Source organism: Cyclopterus lumpus, chromosome 24 (genome assembly GCF_009769545.1).
Source record: "Cyclopterus lumpus isolate fCycLum1 chromosome 24, fCycLum1.pri, whole genome shotgun sequence".
Lineage (NCBI taxonomy): Eukaryota > Metazoa > Chordata > Actinopteri > Perciformes > Cyclopteridae > Cyclopterus > Cyclopterus lumpus.
Genome location: NC_046989.1, coordinates 2,998,210 through 3,023,419, shown reverse-complemented (window position 1 = coordinate 3,023,419; position 25,210 = coordinate 2,998,210). Strand labels below are relative to the sequence as shown.

The window sequence follows — 25,210 nt, the reverse complement described above, 5'->3', positions numbered from 1 at the left end:
AGGACTCATCTCCGTACTGGTCTAGTTAGACCTTAGTCCTGATAAAGGACTCATCATTGCACATGTTTTGTTAGACCTTAGTGCTGATAAAGGACTCATCTCTGTACTGGTCTTGTTAGACCTTAGTGCTGATAAAGGACTCATCTCTGTACTGGTCTTCTTGGACCTTAGCTTAGTGCTGATAAAGGACTCATCTCTGTACTGGTCTTGTTAGACCTTAGTGCTGATAAAGGACTCATCTCTGTACATGTTTTGTTAGACCTTAGTGCTGATAAAGGACTCATCTCTGTACTGGTCTTGTTAGACCTTAGTGCTGATGAAGGACTCATCTCTCTACTGGTCTTGTTAGACCTTAGTGCTGATAAAGGACTCATCTCTGTACTGGTCTTGTTAGAACTTAGTGCTGATGAAGGACTCATCTCTCTACTGGTCTTGTTAGACCTTAGTGCTGATAAAGGACTCATCTCTGTACTGGTCTTGTTAGACCTTAGTGCTGATGAAGGACTCATCTCTCTACTGGTCTTGTTAGACCTTAGTGCTGATAAAGGACTCATCTCTGAACTGGTCTTGTTAGACCTTAGTGCTGATAAAGGACTCATCTCTCTACTGGTCTTGTTAGACCTTAGTGCTGATAAAGGACTCATCTCTGTACTGGTCTTGTTAGACCTTAGTGCTGATAAAGGACTCATCTCTGTACTGGTATTATTAGACCTTAGTCCTGATAAAGGACTCATCATTGCACATGTTTTGTTAGACCTTAGTGCTGATAAAGGACTCATCTCTGTACTGGTCTTGTTAGACCTTAGTGCTGATAAAGGACTCATCTCTGTACTGGTCTTGTTAGACCTTAGTGCTGATAAAGGACTCATCTCCGTACTGGTATTATTAGACCTTAGTGCTGCGTTCGACACCATTGACCATGACGTCCTATTACAGAGACTGGATCAATCGATTGGCATTTCAGGTACCGCACTAAGTTGGTTTAAATCCTATTTATCAGATCGATCTCAATTTGTATTTGTAAACGATGAAGCCTCAATGACCACCAACGTTAATCACGGAGTTCCACAAGGTTCTGTGCTTGGACCAATTTTATTTACCTTATATATGCTTCCTTTGGTCAATATTATCAGGAAACACACCTTAAACCTACATTGTTATGCAGATGATCGCTAAACTTAAAGCATGTCTTAAAGACATTAACACATGGATGACCTGCAACTGCCTGATGTTAAACTAAATGCGGGGCTACTTGTGGTTCCTAGAGTCCTAAAAAGTAGGATTGGAGCCAGAGCCTTCAGTTATCAAGCTCCTCTTTTATGAAACCAGCTTCCACTTTCAGTCCGGGAGGCAGACACAGTCACCTGATTTAAGAATAGACTTAAGACTTTCCTCTCTAATAGTGCTTATAGTTAGGGCTGAATCAGGTTTGCCCTGGTCGAGCCCCTTGATATGCTGCTATAGGCTTATAGGCTGCTGGGGGATGTTTTAGGATACACTGAGCACCTATCTCCTCTTCTCTCTCTCCTTATGGATACATGTACATCTCTCCATTGCACCTTATTAACTCTGCTTCCTCCCCGGAGTCTTTGTGACTTCACGTCTCATAGGGTTCATTGGACCCGGCTGTTTCTGAAGCTGGTCCTGGATCCTGGGCCAGACCTTATTGGTGCCCCCCCCCCCCCCCCCCTTCTCTACCTCCTTCTGTTTCATGGATTGTGGAGGTCTGGATTGTGGTCCATGCCTACTACTCATTATTCATACATTGTCATATTCATGTAATGTGTTTATGTATTTCTGTAACTCTGTTCATTCTGTACACATGACATCTATTGCATCTGTCCATCCGGGGAGAGGGATCCTCCTCTGTCGCTCTCCTGAAGGGTTCTTCACTTTTTTCCCTGTGAAAAGTTTTTTTCTATTATTGAGAGTTTTCTCTGATCCGATGTGTGTTCCACGGAGGCGATATTACAGCCCGCTGATTCCCACTACCCGGAGGCGCTACTATAGCTATAGAAAATCCACTACACATCACAAACTTTCCAGGGTTAAAGTGGTTCTCAAGAGAATTCAACAATTCTCTTTCTTGCTCATAAAGTGTGGACTGTCTTCATGTGTTCATGGTGGTTCTCTGGTCCTAAAGGGGGTCAGACCTCCAGAGCTCTGCTGCTGTTGTCGCCCACATTCTCACCAAAACACTTCTTCAGTTCTCAGAAAAGCTGCAAAGACACAACGAGGAACCAACAGGTCTCAGACCAGTGACACATCATCTTATCCGTGTGCTTTCAGCTGCTCCAGTATCACCGTACTGCACCACGGACATCCAGAGTGAACCTGTGGTGGTCCACGACGTTGACTCTTTATTGATTCCAGATACTTGATGTCAGTGTGAACTTCACTCCTGCTCATGTCGGCCATAAGTGCATAAAAATAATCAACAAGTGACGTATGAGAGGACAGAGGGAGGAGGAAGTGACACGTCACTAATTAGAGGAAGTAGATTCAACATTCGTCTTGAAGACAGAACAAGTTCAGAGACGAGTAGAAGAAGAGAGACGAGAGACGGAGAGGAACGATGGCTGAATTCAGATGGATTAAAGCCTCTTTGTGTCTGATTCTGGTGCTTCAGTTTACAGGTAAGGAGACATATGATGTGTATATGACTACAGAGACATTAAAGAAGTTTATTTATTAATATCATTAACGTGACTTTATGACCTAACCTTCATTTAAAGAAGTAGTCTGTTTGTTTCACATCGAGGTGAATAGTGACTTTAATGAACTCTTAGAAACCAACGATGAGGAACATTCTCACACTGTTGTTGTGTCTAAAATGATCTTCACTCTGACATTAATACTCATGTTTTATTTCTCTTTATTCTTTTAATTTCTCTCTCATCTTCTCAGCAGCAGCAACAGGACAACGTTTACTCTTCTTCACTGTCAGAGATGGAGATGAAGTCACTTTGCCTTGTGACACTGGAACAGATGATCAAAAGAACTGTGACTCTACTTATTGGCTCTTAGATGATTTTAGGATATCAGTAGCAGTATATCTGGTTAAAGAAGGGCAGATTGATGATGAAGCCAAAGATAAATCAGACAGACTGAGTGTTTCAGAGAATTGTTCTCTGGTTATAAAGAAGGTCACAGATGAAGATATTGGTAAATATACCTGCAAACAGTTCAGATCAGGACAACAAGAAGGTCAAAATGCTGTGGTTATTCTGTCTGTTGTGACCAGTGAGTATTTACATCATCATGTTTTCAAACTGTCAGAACAATATACTGAAACATTATAATAATAATGATGATGGTGATGAAGTTCCTCTTCTTTCTCTCACTATGTCTCCATCTTCACCAGTGACTGAACACAAGGACACTGAGGAGGTGACGGTGAACTGCTCTGTTTCTACATATTTATGTGTACACACAGTGAAGTGGCTGATTGAGGGTCAAGATGTGGACAAAGACCACAAAGACTTGATGACATCACAGTCTTCCTGCTCCGCCTCTCTGACGTTTATGACTTTTCATTTCTTTAACACATTGAGGTTTAATTCATTGATGTGTGAAGTGACCGTTGGAGACAAAGTGCAGAAGTTTCCTTTCAGAAATTCTCCCTCAGGTGATAAAACAGGTGAGAATATATTGAAGTTATTCATATTCACTTTTCATGGATTGGAAGTTTTTTATTTTTTTGAGTTGTGTTCATCTGTTCAGGTGAAGACCCAACAACAACAACAACAACAACAACTGAAGATGACACTACTTCAGGTAAAACCACGACAACTTCTGCAATCAGTGAAGATTCACCAGAACTACAAAGTACCGACTCATCATTTCATGTCTTTATCCAGTGGTTCCCAAAGTGAGGTCGCAACCCCTAGGGGGGGGCGCGGTGGTACTACAGGGGGGTCGCGGCTTCATCACCAACCCACACACACAGACGCACACATACACCGGTAAAACAATATAAAATAACCGACGTGACATGCACTGTGTTCCAACCACGCCACCAGAGCGGCTCATGTCACAGACCGACTGTGGCAAAACCAGCGAGAGCGAGAGAGCGACACACAGCGACACAGAGCGACAAAGATACGGAGCGACAGAGAAAGATAAAGATAAGAGAAGGAAGTATGTACAAACATGGACAGATTTGTGACTGGTCTAAAGCGCAAATCCGATGGAACTTCTGTTACAGCCGCAACAGGCGACGCGACCACCTCGACAACGCCTCAAACTAAGGTAAAGGCAAGGAAATATAGCGAGGCATATCTGTCTCTGGGCTTCACAAGCACTGTTGTCGGTCAGGATGAGAGACCCCAGTGGGTTGTGTGTCTTAAAATACTGGCGGCAGAGAGCGCGAAGCCCACTAAATTAAAAAGACACCTGAAAACCCACCACCCCGAACATATTAACAAGCACCTTGAGTTTTTCCAAAAACAATTGGAAAACTGTCATGCCCAGCAGAGTCACTTTGAAAAAGCTGCATCTGTCCCCGTTAAAGACAACTCGCTTCCTACAAAGTAGCCGACAGAGTTGCCCAATGCAAAAAGGCTCACACAATAGCGGAGGAGTTAATACTACCTGCAGCCATTGACATGGTTTCAACAGTTATTGATGAAGCAACTGCCAATAAACTGAAAACTATTCCATTGTCAAACAACACTATTTCAAGGCGTATCGGTGACCTCTCTGCAGACATGGAAGAGCAGCTTATTGAAAAGATGAAAGATGGTCGTTTTGCTCTGCAGATGGATGAGGCAACGGACAGCAGTAAAGACAGTTTGTTAATAGTATATAAGAATTAAGAATAAGAATATATAAGAAATAAAAATATTTTATACAGTTCATGCATTATAATGCAATTCATTAAAAACCAAGAAAAATTTGGGGTCGGGTTGCGGGGGGTCCAATGTTCCTATATCATCAAAGGGGGTCTTGACAGAAAAAGTTTGGGAACCACTGTCTTTATCTATAATCTATTTTCCTGTCTTTTTGACCAAATATATTTTATTTTTTGACATTTATTGTTACATTTCAGGTTTAATCTTTTTGGATTTTTTAAGGAAATAAAAGAAAAAAAGTTAGTTGTTCGATTAACTCTCTAGAAAAATGCTAAAAATAGAAAGTTATCGATAAATAAATATTCATTATTAATTCATTGATGTATTAATTAATAATGTATTAATAATACATGTTGTTCTCTTTAATCAAAGACATTGACTCCTTGAATTAAAACAGTTTTTCAGGGAAAACAAATACAACTTTGAATATTCATGCTGATAAAAACATTTCAGAGTATTTATGTGATTAAATGTGAATAAAGTTTGCTTTAGGTCTAAAGGCTGTATTTAAATATGTATTACGTTTTTCTTTCTCGTTCCAGGCTGGTGGAGGTTCATCTATGTGCCGGTTGGATTAGCAGCTCTCATAATAATAGTTGTGGCCGTCAACATTTGGGCAAGAATTAAAGGTGAAGAACATCCACATATTAATGCTCATAAAAGAGGATTTTAACTGAAACTAAAGTCGACTCTTTTGTCTCTTCAGAGAAGAAAACTCCGAGGGATGAAATTGCTGTGAGTTTTTTAACAACCTAATAATGAAATGTTATTTTTACAGTTGTCACTCTTCATTACATTCTTATCTTCAGTATTTTCTCACTGAATTATTCGTGGCTTCAAAGGTTCTTTACGGCCTAAAGAGTATTCTTACTGTTACTCTGGATAAAGTGCAGAATGAAATCTACTTCCAGAGCAAACTGGAGGAGTGGGATCAGAAAGTGATGGTTTGATTGTGTTGTTTCTCACAGGTGCGTCATGATGAAGAAGATGAAACGGTGAACTATGAAAACAGCCGACCTCCTGATGGAGTTTGACCAACACGTCAAAACGTATTTCAACAGGCGGAAATCATCTGAAATCGAGGTCCGTCTGAATATGTTCCACAGGGGGGATGAAGCCTTCATGAGAACCACTAAGAAATGTGTTGGTGTTCATTTCTGTGAATATCTTTCAGATGATAATCAGTGCTTGTTGTGAAAAGAGTTTTATTAATCTGTTTCAGTCCGGTGTCTTTTCCTGCATGAGTTGTGAACTTGTTTCTGACCTGTTCAGAACACAGCAGCTGGATTTTAACTTCATTTAACAGAAATGAACATTTAACTCTTAACTTGCTTAATTTGTCTTCCAGCTGAACATTTCACAGCTGATCTTAACATTTACTGTTTTATTTGTAAAGCTACAGCAGCTTGAGCTCAGCTTCATGTCTCTGTGTGCAGAATAACTCATTTTAATCCACTTTCATTCAGCATTTGCATATTTATGAGGATGTGTCTGTGTTTCAATGGGTGTTCAGCCTCAATGGAGTCAGTTACTGTCTTCTCTCTTTATTATATCTGATAACAATATAACCTGCAAATAAAGAAAGTTGTATTCTTCACTGTGTTTGGTGATTCCTCCATGTAGTAACAGTGTCTTAATGCTAATTGAATGTCCCGACTCTACTAGTATACAACCTTCCTCCTCTGGTCCACTTCTAGTAGTGCAGCCTCCCTCTGTTTGGTTGAACAGCTGTGTTCTCACTGAGCACTCACATGTGTGTGAATACAGAGACAGATGCACCCAAAGGGACCTGACAAGGTACAGAAATATTATATTAACACCTTAAAAAAGGCACCAACAGCTTCATGCGAGTAAAAGTAAAGCATTCAATATGCTACTGAAGTAAAAGTACTCCTTAAAACTGATGGATCAAAGCATCAGAAGCGTCTCATTGTGGAGCTTCTTTAATACTTTATTCACAGTGTTTCTCAAACTAGGGGGCCGGCCCCTCCAGAGAGACACAAGATTAATCTGAAGATTAATATAATTCACACGGTCGAATCAAGAAACAAGAGTTCAGATACGTGCGTGTGTTTTACAGTTTTAACTCCATTCCCCTTTCGTTGCTTTTGACTCTTCAGTCCGACAACAATATTTTAAATTAAATATGAATCTGTGAAGAAAGAAAAATACACAAACATACGTCCACCTGTCTGTCTGTCTTGCGATTGCCAGTCGACCCTCATCTTCCTGCATGCATGTCTTTTATTCTTGATTCATGTATTTTACATAATCTGCTTTCTTTTTATGTTTTGTGCTTCTGCTCTGTATGTTTTTAGTGTCTCACAATGCAGCATAATTATATTTAAGTCCATGTTTCTATTCACATAAGTATCCCTCATTGTTTTGCTTTGCATATGTTGTTTTATGAGCCTCTGTGTTGCAGGTCTTAATAGAACTGGACAATGTAGTATAAGGGTGTCCTGAATTATATTTATACTTATATTAACATTCTCTATGCTTGTAGTATTGTTTCTGCATGCTTATAAGTGGTATGTGATGAATACCTTTATGTATTTAAATCTTATATTCTGTTTTTTATGGTGACGTTGTAACATCTGTGCAGGGACGAGGGAGTACGACAAAGCCTCTTTTCTAACTGATGCATTTAAAGTGATGTTTTATTAATATGCACTGTCCCTGCCATATAAACCAATACGTTAAATAGATAGAAGACATATACATTCACACCATTTATACATACACATAAACATAAGGAATTAGAAAAAAGGAACATAACAAATATATAGATAAACAAATGAAATGTGTTGAACAGAAGATGTATAAGAAATCAAATGGATGAAAGTGAAGTAAGTTGGCCGTGGAGTTAAGTGGTGAATGAATCAGGGAGCTGCTACAGGCTGATGATATCGTGTAGATGCATGAAATCAGAAGGGAGAACACTCATTAAAATAGGAGACAAAGAGTTACCACTCCTTTAGAAAGGGCTCGACAGACGTATGAACCGGATCTTTTCTAGATTAAACACGACATTGTGTTACCCGGAGGCGCCACTACAGCCCCCTGATTCCCGTTACCCAGAGGCTCCACTACAGCCCCCTGATTCCCGTTACCCAGAGGCACCACTACAGCCCCCTGATTCCCGTTACCCAGAGGCTCCACTACAGCCCCCTGATTCCCGTTACCCGGAGGCTCCACTACAGCCCCCTGATTCCCGTTACCCGGAGGCACCACTACAGCCCCCTGATTCCCGTTACCCAGAGGCACCACTACAGCCCCCTGATTCCCGTTACCCAGAGGCACCACTACAGCCCCCTGATTCCCGTTACCCAGAGGCACCACTACAGCCCCCTGATTCCCGTTACCCAGAGGCTCCACTACAGCCCCCTGATTCCCGTTACCCGGAGGCGCCACTACAGCCCCCTGATTCCCGTTACCCAGAGGCTCCACTACAGCCCCCTGATTCCCGTTACCCAGAGGCTCCACTACAGCCCCCTGATTCCCGTTACCCAGAGGCTCCACTACAGCCCCCTGATTCCCGTTACCCGGAGGCTCCACTACAGCCCCCTGATTCCCGTTACCCGGAGGCTCCACTACAGCCCCCTGATTCCCGTTACCCGGAGGCGCCACTACAGCCCCCTGATTCCCGTTACCCGGAGGCTCCACTACAGCCCCCTGATTCCCGTTACCCAGAGGCTCCACTACAGCCCCCTGATTCCCGTTACCCGGAGGCGAGCCTACAGCCCCCTGATTCCCGTTACCCGGAGGCTCCACTACAGCCCCCTGATTCCCGTTACCCGGAGGCGTGCCTACAGCCCCCTGATTCCCGTTACCCGGAGGCTCCACTACAGCCCCCTGATTCCCGTTACCCGGAGGCACCACTACAGCCCCCTGATTCCCGTTACCCGGAGGCTCCACTACAGCCCCCTGATTCCCGTTACCCGGAGGCGTGCCTACAGCCCCCTGATTCCCGTTACCCGGAGGCGCCACTACAGCCCCCTGATTCCCGTTACCCAGAGGCTCCACTACAGCCCCCTGATTCCCGTTACACGGAGGCGCCACTACAGCCCCCTGATTCCCGTTACCCAGAGGCTCCACTACAGCCCCCTGATTCCCGTTACCCAGAGGCTCCACTACAGCCCCCTGATTCCCGTTACCCAGAGGCTCCACTACAGCCCCCTGATTCCCGTTACCCGGAGGCTCCACTACAGCCCCCTGATTCCCGTTACCCGGAGGCTCCACTACAGCCCCCTGATTCCCGTTACCCGGAGGCGCCACTACAGCCCCCTGATTCCCGTTACCCGGAGGCTCCACTACAGCCCCCTGATTCCCGTTACCCAGAGGCTCCACTACAGCCCCCTGATTCCCGTTACCCGGAGGCGTGCCTACAGCCCCCTGATTCCCGTTACCCGGAGGCTCCACTACAGCCCCCTGATTCCCGTTACCCGGAGGCGTGCCTACAGCCCCCTGATTCCCGTTACCCGGAGGCTCCACTACAGCCCCCTGATTCCCGTTACCCGGAGGCACCACTACAGCCCCCTGATTCCCGTTACCCGGAGGCTCCACTACAGCCCCCTGATTCCCGTTACCCGGAGGCGTGCCTACAGCCCCCTGATTCCCGTTACCCGGAGGCGCCACTACAGCCCCCTGATTCCCGTTACCCAGAGGCTCCACTACAGCCCCCTGATTCCCGTTACCCGGAGGCGTGCCTACAGCCCCCTGATTCCCGTTACCCGGAGGCTCCACTACAGCCCCCTGATTCCCGTTACCCGGAGGTGCCACTACAGCGGTTGGTGATGAAGCCGCGACCCCCCTGTAGTACCACCGCGCCCCCCCCTAGGGGTCGCGACCTCACTTTGGGAACCACTGGATAAAGACATGAAATGATGAGTCGGTACTTTGTAGTTCTGGTGAATCTTCACTGATTGCAGAAGTTGTCGTGGTTTTACCTGAAGTAGTGTCATCTTCAGTTGTTGTTGTTGTTGTTGTTGTGTCTTCACCTGAACAGATGAACACAACTCAAAAAAATAAAAAACTTCCAATCCATGAAAAGTGAATATGAATAACTTCAATATATTCTCACCTGTTTTATCACCTGAGGGAGAATTTCTGAAAGGAAACTTCTGCACTTTGTCTCCAACGGTCACTTCACAGATCAATGAATTAAACTTCGATGTGTTAAAGAAATGAAAAGTCATAAACGTCAGAGAGGCGGAGCAGGAAGACTGTGATGTCATCAAGTCTTTGTGGTCTTTGTCCACATCTTGACCCTCAATCAGCCACTTCACTGTGTGTGCACATAAATATGTAGAAACAGAGCAGTTCACCGTCACCTCCTCAGTGTCCTTGTGTTCAGTCACTGGTGAAGATGGAGACATAGTGAGAGAAAGAAGAGGAACTTCATCACCATCATCATTATTATTATAATGTTTCAGTATATTGTTCTGACAGATTGAAAACATGATGATGTAAATACTCACTGGTCACAACAGACAGAATAACCACAGCATTTTGACCTTCTTGTTGTCCTGATCTGAACTGTTTGCAGGTATAAAGACCAACATCTTCATCTGTGACCTTCTTTATAACCAGAGAACAATTCTCTGAAACACTCAGTCTGTCTGATTTATCTTTGGCTTCATCATCAATCTGCCCTTTTTTAAACAGAAATGGTACTGGACTCCTTAAATTATCTAAGAGCCAATCAGTAGTCACAGTTCTTATGATCATCTGTTCCAGTGTCACAAGGCAAAGTGACTTCATCTCCATCTCTGACAGTGAAGTAGGGATAACGTTGTCCTGTTGCTGCTGCTGAGAAGATGAGAGAGAAATTAAAAGAATAAAGAGAAATAAAACATGAGTATTAATGTCAGAGTGAAGATCATTTTAGACACAACAACAGTGTGAGAATGTTCCTCATCGTTGGTTTCTAAGAGTTCATTAAAGTCACTATTCACCTCGATGGGAAACAAACAGACTACTTCTTTAAATGAAGGTTAGGTCATACAGTCACATTAATGATATTAATAAATAAACTTCTTTAATGTCTCTGTAGTCATATACACATCATATGTCTCCTTACCTGTAAACTGAAGCACCAGAATCAGACACAAAGAGGCTTTAATCCATCTGAATTCAGCCATCGTTCCTCTCCGTCTCTCGTCTCTCTTCTTCTACTCTACTGAAGAGTCAAAAGCAACGAAAGGGGAATGGAGTTAAAACTGTAAAACACACGCACGTATCTGAACTCTTGTTTCTTGATTCGACCGTGTGAATTATATTAATCTTCAGATTAATCTTGTGTCTCTCTGGAGGGGCCGGCCCCCTAGTTTGAGAAACACTGTGAATAAAGTATTAAAGAAGCTCCACAATGAGACGCTTCTGATGCTTTGATCCATCAGTTTTAAGGAGTACTTTTACTTCAGTAGCATATTGAATGCTTTACTTTTACTCGCATGAAGCTGTTGGTGCCTTTTTTAAGGTGTTAATATAATATTTCTGTACCTTGTCAGGTCCCTTTGGGTGCATCTGTCTCTGTATTCACACACATGTGAGTGCTCAGTGAGAACACAGCTGTTCAACCAAACAGAGGGAGGCTGCACTACTAGAAGTGGACCAGAGGAGGAAGGTTGTATACTAGTAGAGTCGGGACATTCAATTAGCATTAAGACACTGTTACTACATGGAGGAATCACCAAACACAGTGAAGAATACAACTTTCTTTATTTGCAGGTTATATTGTTATCAGATATAATAAAGAGAGAAGACAGTAACTGACTCCATTGAGGCTGAACACCCATTGAAACACAGACACATCCTCATAAATATGTAAATGCTGAATGAAAGTGGATTAAAATGAGTTATTCTGCTCACAGAGACATGAAGCTGAGCTCAAGCTGCTGTAGCTTTACAAATAAAACAGTAAATGTTAAGATCAGCTGTGAAATGTTCAGCTGGAAGACAAATTAAGCAAGTTAAGAGTTAAATGTTCATTTCTGTTAAATGAAGTTAAAATCCAGCTGCTGTGTTCTGAACAGGTCAGAAACAAGTTCACAACTCATGCAGGAAAAGACACCGGACTGAAACAGATTAATAAAACTCTTTTCACAACAAGCACTGATTATCATCTGAAAGATATTCACAGAAATGAACACCAACACATTTCTTAGTGGTTCTCATGAAGGCTTCATCCCCCCTGTGGAACATATTCAGACGGACCTCGATTTCAGATGATTTCCGCCTGTTGAAATACGTTTTGACGTGTTGGTCAAACTCCATCAGGAGGTCGGCTGTTTTCATAGTTCACCGTTTCATCTTCTTCATCATGACGCACCTGTGAGAAACAACACAATCAAACCATCACTTTCTGATCCCACTCCTCCAGTTTGCTCTGGAAGTAGATTTCATTCTGCACTTTATCCAGAGTAACAGTAAGAATACTCTTTAGGCCGTAAAGAACCTTTGAAGCCACGAATAATTCAGTGAGAAAATACTGAAGATAAGAATGTAATGAAGAGTGACAACTGTAAAAATAACATTTCATTATTAGGTTGTTAAAAAACTCACAGCAATTTCATCCCTCGGAGTTTTCTTCTCTGAAGAGACAAAAGAGTCGACTTTAGTTTCAGTTAAAATCCTCTTTTATGAGCATTAATATGTGGATGTTCTTCACCTTTAATTCTTGCCCAAATGTTGACGGCCACAACTATTATTATGAGAGCTGCTAATCCAACCGGCACATAGATGAACCTCCACCAGCCTGGAACGAGAAAGAAAAACGTAATACATATTTAAATACAGCCTTTAGACCTAAAACAAACTTTATTCACATTTAATCACATGAATATTCTGAAATATTTACTTCAGCATGAATATTCAAAGTTGTATTTGTTTTCCCTGAAAAACTGTTTTAATTCAAGGAGTCAATGTCTTTGATTAAAGAGAACAACATGTATTATTAATACATTATTAATTAATACATCAATGAATTAATAATCTCGATGGACTGGAGGCCTGTCCAGGGTGTCCCCTGCCTTCGCCCTATGTCAGCTGGGATAGGCTCCAGCGCCCCCGCGACCCTAATGAGGATAAGCGGTATTGGAAATGGATGGATGAATTAATAATGAATATTTATTTATCGATAACTTTCTATTTTTAGCATTTTTCTAGAGAGTTAATCGAACAACTAACTTTTTTTCTTTTATTTCCTTAAAAAATCCAACAAGATTAAACCTGAAATGTAACAATAAATGTCAAAAAATAAAATATATTTGGTCAAAAAGACAGGAAAATAGATTATAGATAAAGACAGTGGTTCCCAAACTTTTTCTGTCAAGACCCCCTTTGATGATATAGGAACATTGGCTCCACTACAGCCCCCTGATTCCCGTTACCCAGAGGCTCCACTACAGCCCCCTGAATCCCGTTACCCAGAGGCTCCACTACAGCCCCCTGATTCCCGTTACCCAGAGGCTCCACTACAGCCCCCTGAATCCCGTTACCCAGAGGCTCCACTACAGCCCCCTGATTCCCGTTACCCGGAGGCGCCACTACAGCCCCCTGATTCCCGTTACCCAGAGGCTCCACTACAGCCCCCTGAATCCCGTTACCCAGAGGCACCACTACAGCCCCCTGATTCCCGTTACCCGGAGGCGCCACTACAGCCCCCTGATTCCCGTTACCCAGAGGCGCCACTACAGCCCCCTGATTCCCGTTACCCGGAGGCGCCACTACTACCCCCTGATTCCCGTTACCCGGAGGCACCACTACAGCCCCCTGATTCCCGTTACCCAGAGGCTCCACTACAGCCCCCTGATTCCCGTTACCCGGAGGCGCCACTACAGCCCCCTGATTCCCGTTACCCGGAGGCGCCACTACAGCCCCCTGATTCCCGTTACCCAGAGGCTCCACTACAGCCCCCTGATTCCCGTTACCCAGAGGCTCCACTACAGCCCCCTGATTCCCGTTACCCAGAGGCTCCACTACAGCCCCCTGATTCCCGTTACCCGGAGGCTCCACTACAGCCCCCTGATTCCCGTTACCCGGAGGCTCCACTACAGCCCCCTGATTCCCGTTACCCGGAGGCGCCACTACAGCCCCCTGATTCCCGTTACCCGGAGGCTCCACTACAGCCCCCTGATTCCCGTTACCCAGAGGCTCCACTACAGCCCCCTGATTCCCGTTACCCGGAGGCGTGCCTACAGCCCCCTGATTCCCGTTACCCGGAGGCTCCACTACAGCCCCCTGATTCCCGTTACCCGGAGGCGTGCCTACAGCCCCCTGATTCCCGTTACCCGGAGGCTCCACTACAGCCCCCTGATTCCCGTTACCCGGAGGCACCCCTACAGCCCCCTGATTCCCGTTACCCGGAGGCTCCACTACAGCCCCCTGATTCCCGTTACCCGGAGGCGTGCCTACAGCCCCCTGATTCCCGTTACCCGGAGGCGCCACTACAGCCCCCTGATTCCCGTTACCCAGAGGCTCCACTACAGCCCCCTGATTCCCGTTACCCGGAGGCGTGCCTACAGCCCCCTGATTCCCGTTACCCGGAGGCTCCACTACAGCCCCCTGATTCCCGTTACCCGGAGGTGCCACTACAGCGGTTGGTGATGAAGCCGCGACCCCCCTGTAGTACCACCGCGCCCCCCCCTAGGGGTCGCGACCTCACTTTGGGAACCACTGGATAAAGACATGAAATGATGAGTCGGTACTTTGTAGTTCTGGTGAATCTTCACTGATTGCAGAAGTTGTCGTGGTTTTACCTGAAGTAGTGTCATCTTCAGTTGTTGTTGTTGTTGTTGTTGTGTCTTCACCTGAACAGATGAACACAACTCAAAAAAATAAAAAACTTCCAATCCATGAAAAGTGAATATGAATAACTTCAATATATTCTCACCTGTTTTATCACCTGAGGGAGAATTTCTGAAAGGAAACTTCTGCACTTTGTCTCCAAAGGTCACTTCACAGATCAATGAATTAAACCTCGATGTGTTAAAGAAATGAAAAGTCATAAACGTCAGAGAGGCGGAGCAGTAAGACTGTGATGTCATCAAGTCTTTGTGGTCTTTGTCCACATCTTGACCCTCAATCAGCCACTTCACTGTGTGTACACATAAATATGTAGAAACAGAGCAGTTCACCGTCACCTCCTCAGTGTCCTTGTGTTCAGTCACTGGTGAAGATGGAGACATAGTGAGAGAAAGAAGAGGAACTTCATCACCATCATCATTATTATTATAATGTTTCAGTATATTGTTCTGACAGTTTGAAAACATGATGATGTAAATACTCACTGGTCACAACAGACAGAATAACCTCAGCATTTCGACCTTCTTGTTGTCCTGATCTGAACTGTTTGCAGGTATAAAGACCAACATCTTCATCTGTGACCTTCTTTATAACCAGAGAACAATTCTCTGAAACACTCAGTCTGTCTGATTTATCTTTGGCTTCATCATCAATCTGCCCTTTTTTAAACAGAAATGGTACTGGACTCCTTAAATTATCTAAGAGCCAATCAGTAGTCACAGTTCTTATGATCATCTGTTCCAGTGTCACAAGGCAAAGTGACTTCATCTCCATCTCTGACAGTGAAGGAGAGATAACGTTGTCCTGTTGCTGCTGCTGAGAAGATGAGAGAGAAATTAAAAGAATAAAGAGAAATAAAACATGAGTATTAATGTCAGAGTGAAGATCATTTTAGACACAACAACAGTGTGAGAATGTTCCTCATCGTTGGTTTCTAAGAGTTCATTAAAGTCACTATTCACCTCGATGGGAAACAAACAGACTACTTCTTTAAATGAAGGTTAGGTCATACAGTCACATTAATGATATTAATAAATAAACTTCTTTAATGTCTCTGTAGTCATATACACATCATATGTCTCCTTACCTGTAAACTGAAGCACCAGAATCAGACACAAAGAGGCTTTAATCCATCTGAATTCAGCCATCGTTCCTCTCCGTCTCTCGTCTCTCTTCTTCTACTCTACTGAAGAGTCAAAAGCAACGAAAGGGGAATGGAGTTAAAACTGTAAAACACACGCACGTATCTGAACTCTTGTTTCTTGATTCGACCGTGTGAATTATATTAATCTTCAGATTAATCTTGTGTCTCTCTAGAGGGGCCGGCCCCCTAGTTTGAGAAACACTGTGAATAAAGTATTAAAGAAGCTCCACAATGAGACGCTTCTGATGCTTTGATCCATCAGTTTTAAGGAGTACTTTTACTTCAGTAGCATATTGAATGCTTTACTTTGACTCGCATGAAGCTGTTGGTGCCTTTTTTAAGGTGTTAATATAATATTTCTGTACCTTGTCAGGTCCCTTTGGGTGCATCTGTCTCTGTATTCACACACATGTGAGTGCTCAGTGAGAACACAGCTGTTCAACCAAACAGAGGGAGGCTGCACTACTAGAAGTGGACCAGAGGAGGAAGGTTGTATACTAGTAGAGTCGGGACATTCAATTAGCATTAAGACACTGTTACTACATGGAGGAATCACCAAACACAGTGAAGAATACAACTTTCTTTATTTGCAGGTTATATTGTTATCAGATATAATAAAGAGAGAAGACAGTAACTGACTCCATTGAGGCTGAACACCCATTGAAACACAGACACATCCTCATAAATATGTAAATGCTGAATGAAAGTGGATTAAAATGAGTTATTCTGCTCACAGAGACATGAAGCTGAGCTCAAGCTGCTGTAGCTTTACAAATAAAACAGTAAATGTTAAGATCAGCTGTGAAATGTTCAGCTGGAAGACAAATTAAGCAAGTTAAGAGTTAAATGTTCATTTCTGTTAAATGAAGTTAAAATCCAGCTGCTGTGTTCTGAACAGGTCAGAAACAAGTTCACAACTCATGCAGGAAAAGACACCGGACTGAAACAGATTAATAAAACTCTTTTCACAACAAGCACTGATTATCATCTGAAAGATATTCACAGAAATGAACACCAACACATTTCTTAGTGGTTCTCATGAAGGCTTCATCCCCCCTGTGGAACATATTCAGACGGACCTCGATTTCAGATGATTTCCGCCTGTTGAAATACGTTTTGACGTGTTGGTCAAACTCCATCAGGAGGTCGGCTGTTTTCATAGTTCACCGTTTCATCTTCTTCATCATAACGCACCTGTGAGAAACAACACAATCAAACCATCACTTTCTGATCCCACTCCTCCAGTTTGCTCTGGAAGTAGATTTCATTCTGCACTTTATCCAGAGTAACAGTAAGAATACTCTTTAGGCCGTAAAGAACCTTTGAAGCCACGAATAATTCAGTGAGAAAATACTGAAGATAAGAATGTAATGAAGAGTGACAACTGTAAAAATAACATTTCATTATTAGGTTGTTAAAAAACTCACAGCAATTTCATCCCTCGGAGTTTTCTTCTCTGAAGAGACAAAAGAGTCGACTTTAGTTTCAGTTAAAATCCTCTTTTATGAGCATTAATATGTGGATGTTCTTCACCTTTAATTCTTGCCCAAATGTTGACGGCCACAACTATTATTATGAGAGCTGCTAATCCAACCGGCACATAGATGAACCTCCACCAGCCTGGAACGAGAAAGAAAAACGTAATACATATTTAAATACAGCCTTTAGACCTAAAACAAACTTTATTCACATTTAATCACATGAATATTCTGAAATATTTACTTCAGCATGAATATTCAAAGTTGTATTTGTTTTCCCTGAAAAACTGTTTTAATTCAAGGAGTCAATGTCTTTGATTAAAGAGAACAACATGTATTATTAATACATTATTAATTAATACATCAATGAATTAATAATCTCGATGGACTGGAGGCCTGTCCAGGGTGTCCCCTGCCTTCGCCCTATGTCAGCTGGGATAGGCTCCAGCGCCCCCGCGACCCTAATGAGGATAAGCGGTATTGGAAATGGATGGATGAATTAATAATGAATATTTATTTATCGATAACTTTCTATTTTTAGCATTTTTCTAGAGAGTTAATCGAACAACTAACTTTTTTTCTTTTATTTCCTTAAAAAATCCAACAAGATTAAACCTGAAATGTAACAATAAATGTCAAAAAATAAAATATATTTGGTCAAAAAGACAGGAAAATAGATTATAGATAAAGACAGTGGTTCCCAAACTTTTTCTGTCAAGACCCCCTTTGATGATATAGGAACATTGGCTCCACTACAGCCCCCTGAATCCCGTTACCCAGAGGCTCCACTACAGCCCCCTGATTCCCGTTACCCGGAGGCGCCACTACAGCCCCCTGATTCCCGTTACCCAGAGGCTCCACTACAGCCCCCTGAATCCCGTTACCCAGAGGCTCCACTACAGCCCCCTGATTCCCGTTACCCAGAGGCTCCACTACAGCCCCCTGATTCCCGTTACCCAGAGGCGCCACTACAGCCCCCTGAATCCCGTTACCCAGAGGCACCACTACAGCCCCCTGATTCCCGTTACCCGGAGGCGCCACTACAGCCCCCTGATTCCCGTTACCCAGAGGCTCCACTACAGCCCCCTGATTCCCGTTACCCAGAGGCTCCACTACAGCCCCCTGAATCCCGTTACCCAGAGGCACCACTACAGCCCCCTGATTCCCGTTACCCGGAGGCACCACTACAGCCCCCTGAATCCCGTTACCCAGAGGCGTACCTACAGTCCTCATATTTCCGCTCCCCGAAGGAGCCTCTATAGTATGTATAAAATCCACTACATGGTGATTCTCTGGTCCTAAAGGGGGTCAGATCTCCAGAGCTCTGCTGCTGTTGTCGCCCACATTCTCACCAAAACACTTCTCCTTCAGTTCTCAGAAAAGCAGCAAAGACACAACGAGGAACCAACAGGTCTCAGACCAGTGACACGTCATCTTATCCGTGTGCTTTCAGCTGCTCCAGTATCACCGTACTGCACCACGGACATCCAGAGTGAACCTGTGGTGGTCCACGACGTTGACTCTTCACCTGTGTGTCCATGCTGTCAATCATCACCATGAATCCTGTCTGTTCTCTGATCAACTCCATCTGAAGAAAACAAGTTGCTTTTGCTGCAAACATTTATCTGAAGCAACAATCTTCACACCCTCGACTTCCTCAGTCTTCTTCTTTCTGACCGTGGGACTGAACATGAGGCCCTTGTTGGTGTGCTTGTACGTCAACGTGAGTCTTAACACAGTGTTTGTTGCTGCTTCACATTAGATCATTGAATATAGAAACGTATGACTTTGAGTCATAAGAGTCGAGTTCAACAGAACTGAATGAGAGGAAACAGTTTGAACCCAAAAGGGTTCAATTGTCTCTGGTGTTGATTCCAGATACTTGATGTCAGTGTGAACTTCACTCCTGCTCATGTCGGCCATAAGTGCATAAAAATAATCAACAAGTGACGTATGAGAGGACAGAGGGAGGAGGAAGTGACACGTCACTAATTAGAGGAAGTAGATTCATCATTCGTCTTGAAGACAGAACAAGTTCAGAGTCGAGTAGAAGAAGAGAGACGAGAGACGGAGAGGAACGATGACTGAATTCAGATGGATTAAAGCCTCTTTGTGTCTGATTCTGGTGCTTCAGTTTACAGGTAAGGAGACATATGATGTGTATATGACTACAGAGACATTAAAGAAGCTTATTTATTAATATCATTAATGTGGCTGTATGACCTAACCTTCATTTAAAGAAGTAGTCTGTTTGTTTCACATCGAGGTGAATAGTGACTTTAATGAACTCTTAGAAACCAACGATGAGGAACATTCTCACACTGTTGTTGTGTCTAAAATGATCTTCACTCTGACATTAATACTCATGTTTTATTTCTCTTTATTCTTTTAATTTCTCTCTCATCTTCTCAGCAGCAGCAACAGGACAACGTTATCCCTACTTCACTGTCAGAGATGGAGATGAAGTCACTTTGCCTTGTGACACTGGAACAGATGATCAAAGGAACTGTGACTCTACTGATTGGCTCTTAGATGATTTAAGGAGTCCACTAACAGTATATCTGTTTAGAGAAGGGCAGATTGATGATGAAGCCAAAGATAAATCAGACAGACTGAGTGTTTCAGAGAATTGTTCTCTGGTTATAAAGAAGGTCACAGATGAAGATATTGGTAAATATACCTGCAAACAGTTCAGATCAGGACAACAAGAAGGTCAAAATGCTGTGGTTATTCTGTCTGTTGTGACCAGTGAGTATTTACATCATCATGTTTTCAAACTGTCAGAACAATATACTGAAACATTATAATAATAATGATGATGGTGATGAAGTTCCTCTTCTTTCTCTCACTATGTCTCCATCTTCACCAGTGACTGAACACAAGGACACTGAGGAGGTGACGGTGATCTGCTCTGTTTCTACATATTTATGTGTACACACAGTGAAGTGGCTGATTGAGGGTCAAGATGTGGACAAAGACCACAAAGACTTGATGACATCACAGTCTTCCTGCTCCGCCTCTCTGACGTTTATGACTTTTCATTTCTTTAACACATCGAGGTTTAATTCATTGATCTGTGAAGTGACCTTTGGAGACAAAGTGCAGAAGTTTCCTTTCAGAAATTCTCCCTCAGGTGGTGAAACAGGTGAGAATATTTAAAGGTATTCATATTCACTTTTTTTCATGTATTGGAAGTTATTTAGTTCGTTGAGTTGTGTTCATCTGTTCGGGTGAAGACACAACAACAACAACAACACCAACAGCAACATCAACAAATGAAGACAACTTAAAATCAGGTAAAACCACGACAACTTCTGTAATCAGTGAAGATTCACCAGAACTACAAAGACGTGACTCAACTTGTTATTTCTTTATATGTTTTTCTGGAGCTTTCCACCACATTGGATGTTGTTTTTGCACTAAAAGTAACTGTTTCATTCCATTAAACCGGTCAAATTAATTAATTTAGTCAGATCTGATTTTCTTTTAACAGAAAGCTGCAGACAAAATGCTTAACACAAATCTTTGTTATATTTTGCAGTTTGGCGGTACGTCATTGGGGCTGTGGTTTTAGTAGCACTCTTAATAATCATAATCATCGTGGCTGTCATCAAATGGAAGAGAACTAATGGTGAGAAACTTTAATAAACTACACATTTTACAAACAATGTATTTTCTTTAATCAAACACCTTTTTCCTTTTTCAGGGAACACAAAACGGACGGACGGCACTGTTGTAAGTATAAAAAGCAGTTTTTCATTAAACATTTTGATTCTATAGCTGAGAACAGATGAACCGGACTGAAACTATAGAGGTGAAAGCTGCTCAGATGCACTGCATTCGTTGCACAGGTCTGGTTTGTTTTGAATCCCTGTGTGAATTAACTAAACTGGTATTGCAATCGAGCGCTGACCTACTAAGAGCATTACAAAGGGTTGCCAAGGGTCAGCGTGTGACGAAATGGGATTACATTACATTACATGTCATTCAGCTGACGCTTTTATCCAAAGTGACTTACAATAAGTGCATTAAACCACGAACTCAGAACAACAAGAATCAAGAAAGTAACATTTCTTCAAGAAAGCCAAACTACAAAAATACCATAAGTAATACCATAAATAATACCATAAGTAAGTGCCACTGAAGTGCTAATCTGTTTTTATTCAAGGTATAGCAGAAAAATATGTGTTTTTAGTTTCCGGCTGACGATGTAGAGACTTTCTGCTGTCCTGATGTCAGTGGTGGGAGAGCCTTTCCCCGGAAGGAAAAGTAGTTCAGTCTTGTCAGGGTTGATTTTCAGGTGGTGTGTGGACATCCGCTGAGAGATGTCAGTCAGACATCCACTGAGAGATGTCAGTCAGACATCCACTGAGAGATGTCAGTCAGACAGGCAGAGATTCCTGACCTGTGTTTCAGATTGGGGAAACGAGAGGATCAGTTGGGTGTCATCAGCGTAGCGATGGTAGGAGAAGCCATGCGAGTGGATGACCGAGCCGAGAGAATTAGTGTACAGAGAGAAGAGGAGAGGACCAAGGACTGAGCCCTGAGGGACCAAAGTAGTCAGAGGACAAGGCTAAGACACAGATCCTCTCCAGGTTACCCGGTAAGAGCGGTCGGTGAGGTAGGATGAGAAGAGTGAGAGTGCGGTGCCTGAGATACCCAGGTACTGGAGGGAGGACATGAGGATCTGGTGGTTCACTGTGTCAAAGGCAGCGGAAAGGTCTAGAAGGATAAGGACAGAGGAGAGAGAGGATGCTCTAGTGTGAAGGATAAGGGCAGAGGAGAAAGGATGCTGAAGGATAAGGACAGAGGAGAGAGGATGCTGAAGGATAAGGACAGAGGAGAGAGGATGCTCTAGTGTGAAGGATAAGGACAGAGGAGAGAGGATGCTCTAGCAGTGTGAAGCTGCTAGGAGGGCAGTCTCTGTTGAGTGGCCGGCCTTGAATCCAGACTGGTGAGGGTCAAGAAGGTTGTTACTGTGGAGGTTAGAACATGTTGGAAATGTGTGTTTGTCCTCTGAAGTATTAACTGTGTCTGGCCGTCTGCACAGTCTGGAGAGTGAGAATGTGCATTAAAGATAAAAAGGGAAGTTAGATGATGCAACTGGACTTCAGCAGAGGAGAAAGAACGGAAGTTAACAGTGAAGAAAACGTCTATTTCCTGTTTTCTTGAGTTCATGTCTGTGAGCAGCCATGAGGATGATGATAAATGATGATGATGATGATAAATGACGATGATGATGATGATGATGATGATGTCTTCTCCGTGCAGGCGGATCCTGAAGAAGGTGTTTCCTACGCCTCCGTCAGCTTCGCCAAGAAGACCAAGAAGACCAACAATGGAGCCCAGGTGAGCCGTTGTGTTGCACTGTGTTACTTTGTGCGTTGTGTTGTTATGTGTGTTCCAATATGCTGTAAAGTGTGATGAGAATGATGATGATGAAGATGAAGATGATTCAATTCAAATAAGTTCAGTTTGTTTTGTACAGCCCTGAGTAGCCCCGCATTTAGTGATCAGCTCTCTAGTGGGGCAATATGGTACTACAAGCTCCTTAAGATATGATGGTGCATCACCAATCAAGGCTTTGTAGGTGAGGAGGAGAATTTTAAATGTGATTCTTGATTTTACAGGGAGCCAGTGCAGAGCAGCTAATACAGGAGTAATGTGATCTCTTTTCTTAGTTTTTGTGAGTACACGAGCTGCAGCATTCTGGATCAACTGGAGGGATTTAAGAGACTTATTAGAGCAGCCTGATAATAAGGAGTTGCAGTAATCTAGTCTGGAAGTAACAAACGCGTGAACCAGCTTTTCTGCATCTTTTTGAGACAAGATGTGCCTGATTTTTGAAATGTTACGTAGATGAATGTCTTCTCTATGCAGGCAGATCCTGAAGAAGGTGTTTCCTACGCCTCCGTCAACTACACCAAGAAGACCAAGAAGACCAAGAGTGGAGCTCAGGTGAGCCGTCTGATTGGTTACGATGCACACGTTGTGTTGCACTGTGTTACTTTGTGCGTTGTGGTGTTTTGTGTGTTCCAATATGCTGTAAAGTGTGATGAGAATGATTCAATTCAGTTTATTTTCTATAGCCCAATATCACAAATTACAAATTATCCTCAGAGGGCTTTACAATCTGTACACATACAACATCCCTGACCTTTGACCTCACATCGGATCAGGAACAACTCCCCAAAAATAACCTTTGACAGGTGAAAAAAGGGAAGAAACCTTCAGGAGAGCAACAGAGGAGGATCCCTCTCCCCGGATGGACAGATGCAATAGATGTCATGTGTACAGAATGAACAGAGTTACAAAGTTACATAAACACATTACATGAATATGACAATGTATGAATAATGAGTAGTAGGCATGGACCACAATCCAGACCTCCACAATCCATGAAACAGAAGGAGGAAGAGGAGGGACATCAGCAGGACCACAGAGGCAGGAGGCCTTGCAAAAGAGGCCAGGCCTTTGAGACAGGAGGCACAGAGAAGGAGGCAGGGCCATTGGGAATGAGACAGGTCCAGGCCAGGGGCTGGATGCAGGAAGCAGGGGCAAGGGGTCAGGATCCAGGACCAGCTTCAGGCACTGCCAGGTCCAATGGACCCTCTGAGACGAGAAGTCACAAAGACTCCGGGGAGGAAGCAGAGTTAATAAGGTGCAATGGAGAGATGTAAATTCATCCATAAGGAGAGAGAGAAGAGGAGATAGGTGCTCAGTGTATCCTAAAACATCCCCCAGCAGCCTATAAGCCTATAGCAGCATATCAAGGGGCTGGACCAGGGCAAACCTGATTCAGCCCTAACTATAAGCACTATCAAACAGGAAAGTCTTAAGTCTATTCTTGAATGAGGTGACTGTGTCTGCCTCCAGGACTGAAAGTGGAAGCTGGTTTCATAAAAGAGGAGCTTGATAACTGAAGGCTCTGGCTCCAATCCTACTTTTTAGGACTCTAGGAACCACAAGTAGCCCCGCATTTAGTGATCAGCTCTCTAGTGGGGCAATATGGTACTACAAGCTCCTTAAGATATGATGGTGCATCACCAATCAAGGCTTTGTAGGTGAGGAGGAGAATTTTAAAAGTGATTCTTGATTTTACAGGGAGCCAGTGCAGAGCAGCTAATACAGGAGTAATGTGATCTCTTTTCTTAGTTTTTGTGAGTACACGAGCTGCAGCGTTCTGGATCAACTGGAGGGATTTAAGAGACTTATTAGAGCAGCCTGATAATAAGGAGTTGCAGTAATCTAGTCTGGAAGTTTTAAATGTTACGTAGATGAATGTCTTCTCTATGCAGGCGGATCCTGAAGAAGGTGTTTCCTACGCCTCCGTCAACTACACCAAGAAGACCAAGAAGACCAAGAGTGGAGCCCAGGTGAGACATCTGATTGGTGACGATGCACACGTTGTGTTGCACTGTGTTACTTTGTGCGTTGTGTTGCTTTGTGCGTTCCAATATGCTGTAAAGTGTGATGATGATGATTCTTTGTGATGTTTTACATGTTGTGTTTCACTGTGCGATACCATTGATGCTGCTTCGCTTGTGCCGTTTCCTTATAGGGTCGGAGGAAACATGGTGGTGATGATGAAGATGAAGATGCGGTGACCTACGCGTCCGTGAACGTTTCCTCCACTATTCCCAGCAGCCTCTCCGCTACCATCACCAACACCTAACCAAACAAACCACACTCATGTCTGTTGATGGTTTCTTTAGGATCACTTTCAGATTGGATTATCTTAAACAGCTTCTTTTTCAGACGGAGGTGAAGTCTCGCTGGTGCTATCTCAACATGTAATGTAATGTAACATGTAACATGTATGTAATGTAACATGTATGTAATGTAATGTAACATGTATGTAACATGTATGTAATGTAATGTAACATGTATGCGGGGTGCTTGCTTAAATTATAACTGGGCACAACATT

The 25,210-nt window shown here is 43.3% G+C and overlaps 2 protein-coding genes and 1 long non-coding RNA gene across 14 annotated transcripts; 1 reads left to right on the top strand and 2 right to left on the bottom strand.

Moving 5' to 3' along the window:
- Positions 1–2,495: 2,495 nt before the first annotated feature.
- LOC117727786 lies at positions 2,496–25,210 on the top strand. Of its 11 annotated transcripts, none has more exons than XM_034528269.1 (10): positions 2,500–2,636; positions 2,908–2,988; positions 20,152–20,427; positions 20,519–20,578; positions 20,824–20,913; positions 20,989–21,017; positions 22,554–22,631; positions 23,163–23,240; positions 24,581–24,658; positions 24,844–25,210. In XM_034528269.1, the coding sequence occupies exons 1-10, from the start codon at positions 2,576–2,578 to the stop codon at positions 24,955–24,957; spliced, it is 945 nt and encodes a 314-aa protein (XP_034384160.1). In that variant the 5' UTR covers positions 2,500–2,575; the 3' UTR covers positions 24,958–25,210. The 11 variants fall into 11 exon arrangements, with proteins under 11 accessions (XP_034384161.1, XP_034384159.1, XP_034384162.1 ...); XM_034528264.1 differs by lacking the exon at positions 2,908–2,988 and adding an exon at positions 19,698–20,030 and having other exon boundaries at positions 2,502–2,636; positions 20,113–20,427; XM_034528262.1 differs by lacking the exon at positions 2,908–2,988 and adding an exon at positions 19,695–20,030 and having other exon boundaries at positions 2,502–2,636; positions 20,113–20,427.
- LOC117727816 lies at positions 11,560–15,850 on the bottom strand. Of its 2 annotated transcripts, none has more exons than XM_034528327.1 (7): positions 15,748–15,850; positions 15,396–15,473; positions 14,749–15,024; positions 14,615–14,665; positions 12,526–12,612; positions 12,420–12,448; positions 11,560–12,186 (listed from the first exon to the last, which is right to left on the bottom strand). In XM_034528327.1, the coding sequence occupies exons 1-7, from the start codon at positions 15,806–15,808 to the stop codon at positions 12,121–12,123; spliced, it is 648 nt and encodes a 215-aa protein (XP_034384218.1). In that variant the 5' UTR covers positions 15,809–15,850; the 3' UTR covers positions 11,560–12,120. The 2 variants fall into 2 exon arrangements, with proteins under 2 accessions (XP_034384218.1, XP_034384217.1); XM_034528326.1 differs by having other exon boundaries at positions 15,396–15,476; positions 15,748–15,848.
- LOC117727836 lies at positions 16,372–17,581 on the bottom strand. The gene is made up of 3 exons (XR_004609062.1): positions 17,338–17,581; positions 17,232–17,260; positions 16,372–16,998 (listed from the first exon to the last, which is right to left on the bottom strand). It is a non-coding gene; the product is annotated as an uncharacterized LOC117727836 (long non-coding RNA).

Bases quoted from the DNA above. Each gene is read 5' to 3' on its own strand.
- LOC117727786 (XM_034528262.1), top strand. From the start codon at position 2,576: ATGGCTGAATTCAGATGGATTAAAGCCTCTTTGTGTCTGATTCTGGTG. The intron at 2,637-19,694 runs GTAAGGAGACAT...TCATCTTCTCAG, and splicing joins TCTGGTGCTTCAGTTTACAG to CAGCAGCAACAGGACAACGT. The intron at 20,428-20,518 runs GTGAGAATATTT...GTTCGGGTGAAG, and splicing joins TCCCTCAGGTGGTGAAACAG to ACACAACAACAACAACAACA.
- LOC117727816 (XM_034528326.1), bottom strand. From the start codon at position 15,808: ATGGCTGAATTCAGATGGATTAAAGCCTCTTTGTGTCTGATTCTGGTG. The intron at 15,025-15,395 runs ATGATCATAAGA...CATCTTCACCAG, and splicing joins GCCTTGTGACACTGGAACAG to TGACTGAACACAAGGACACT. The intron at 14,666-14,748 runs GTGAGAATATAT...TCATCTGTTCAG, and splicing joins TCCCTCAGGTGATAAAACAG to GTGAAGACACAACAACAACA.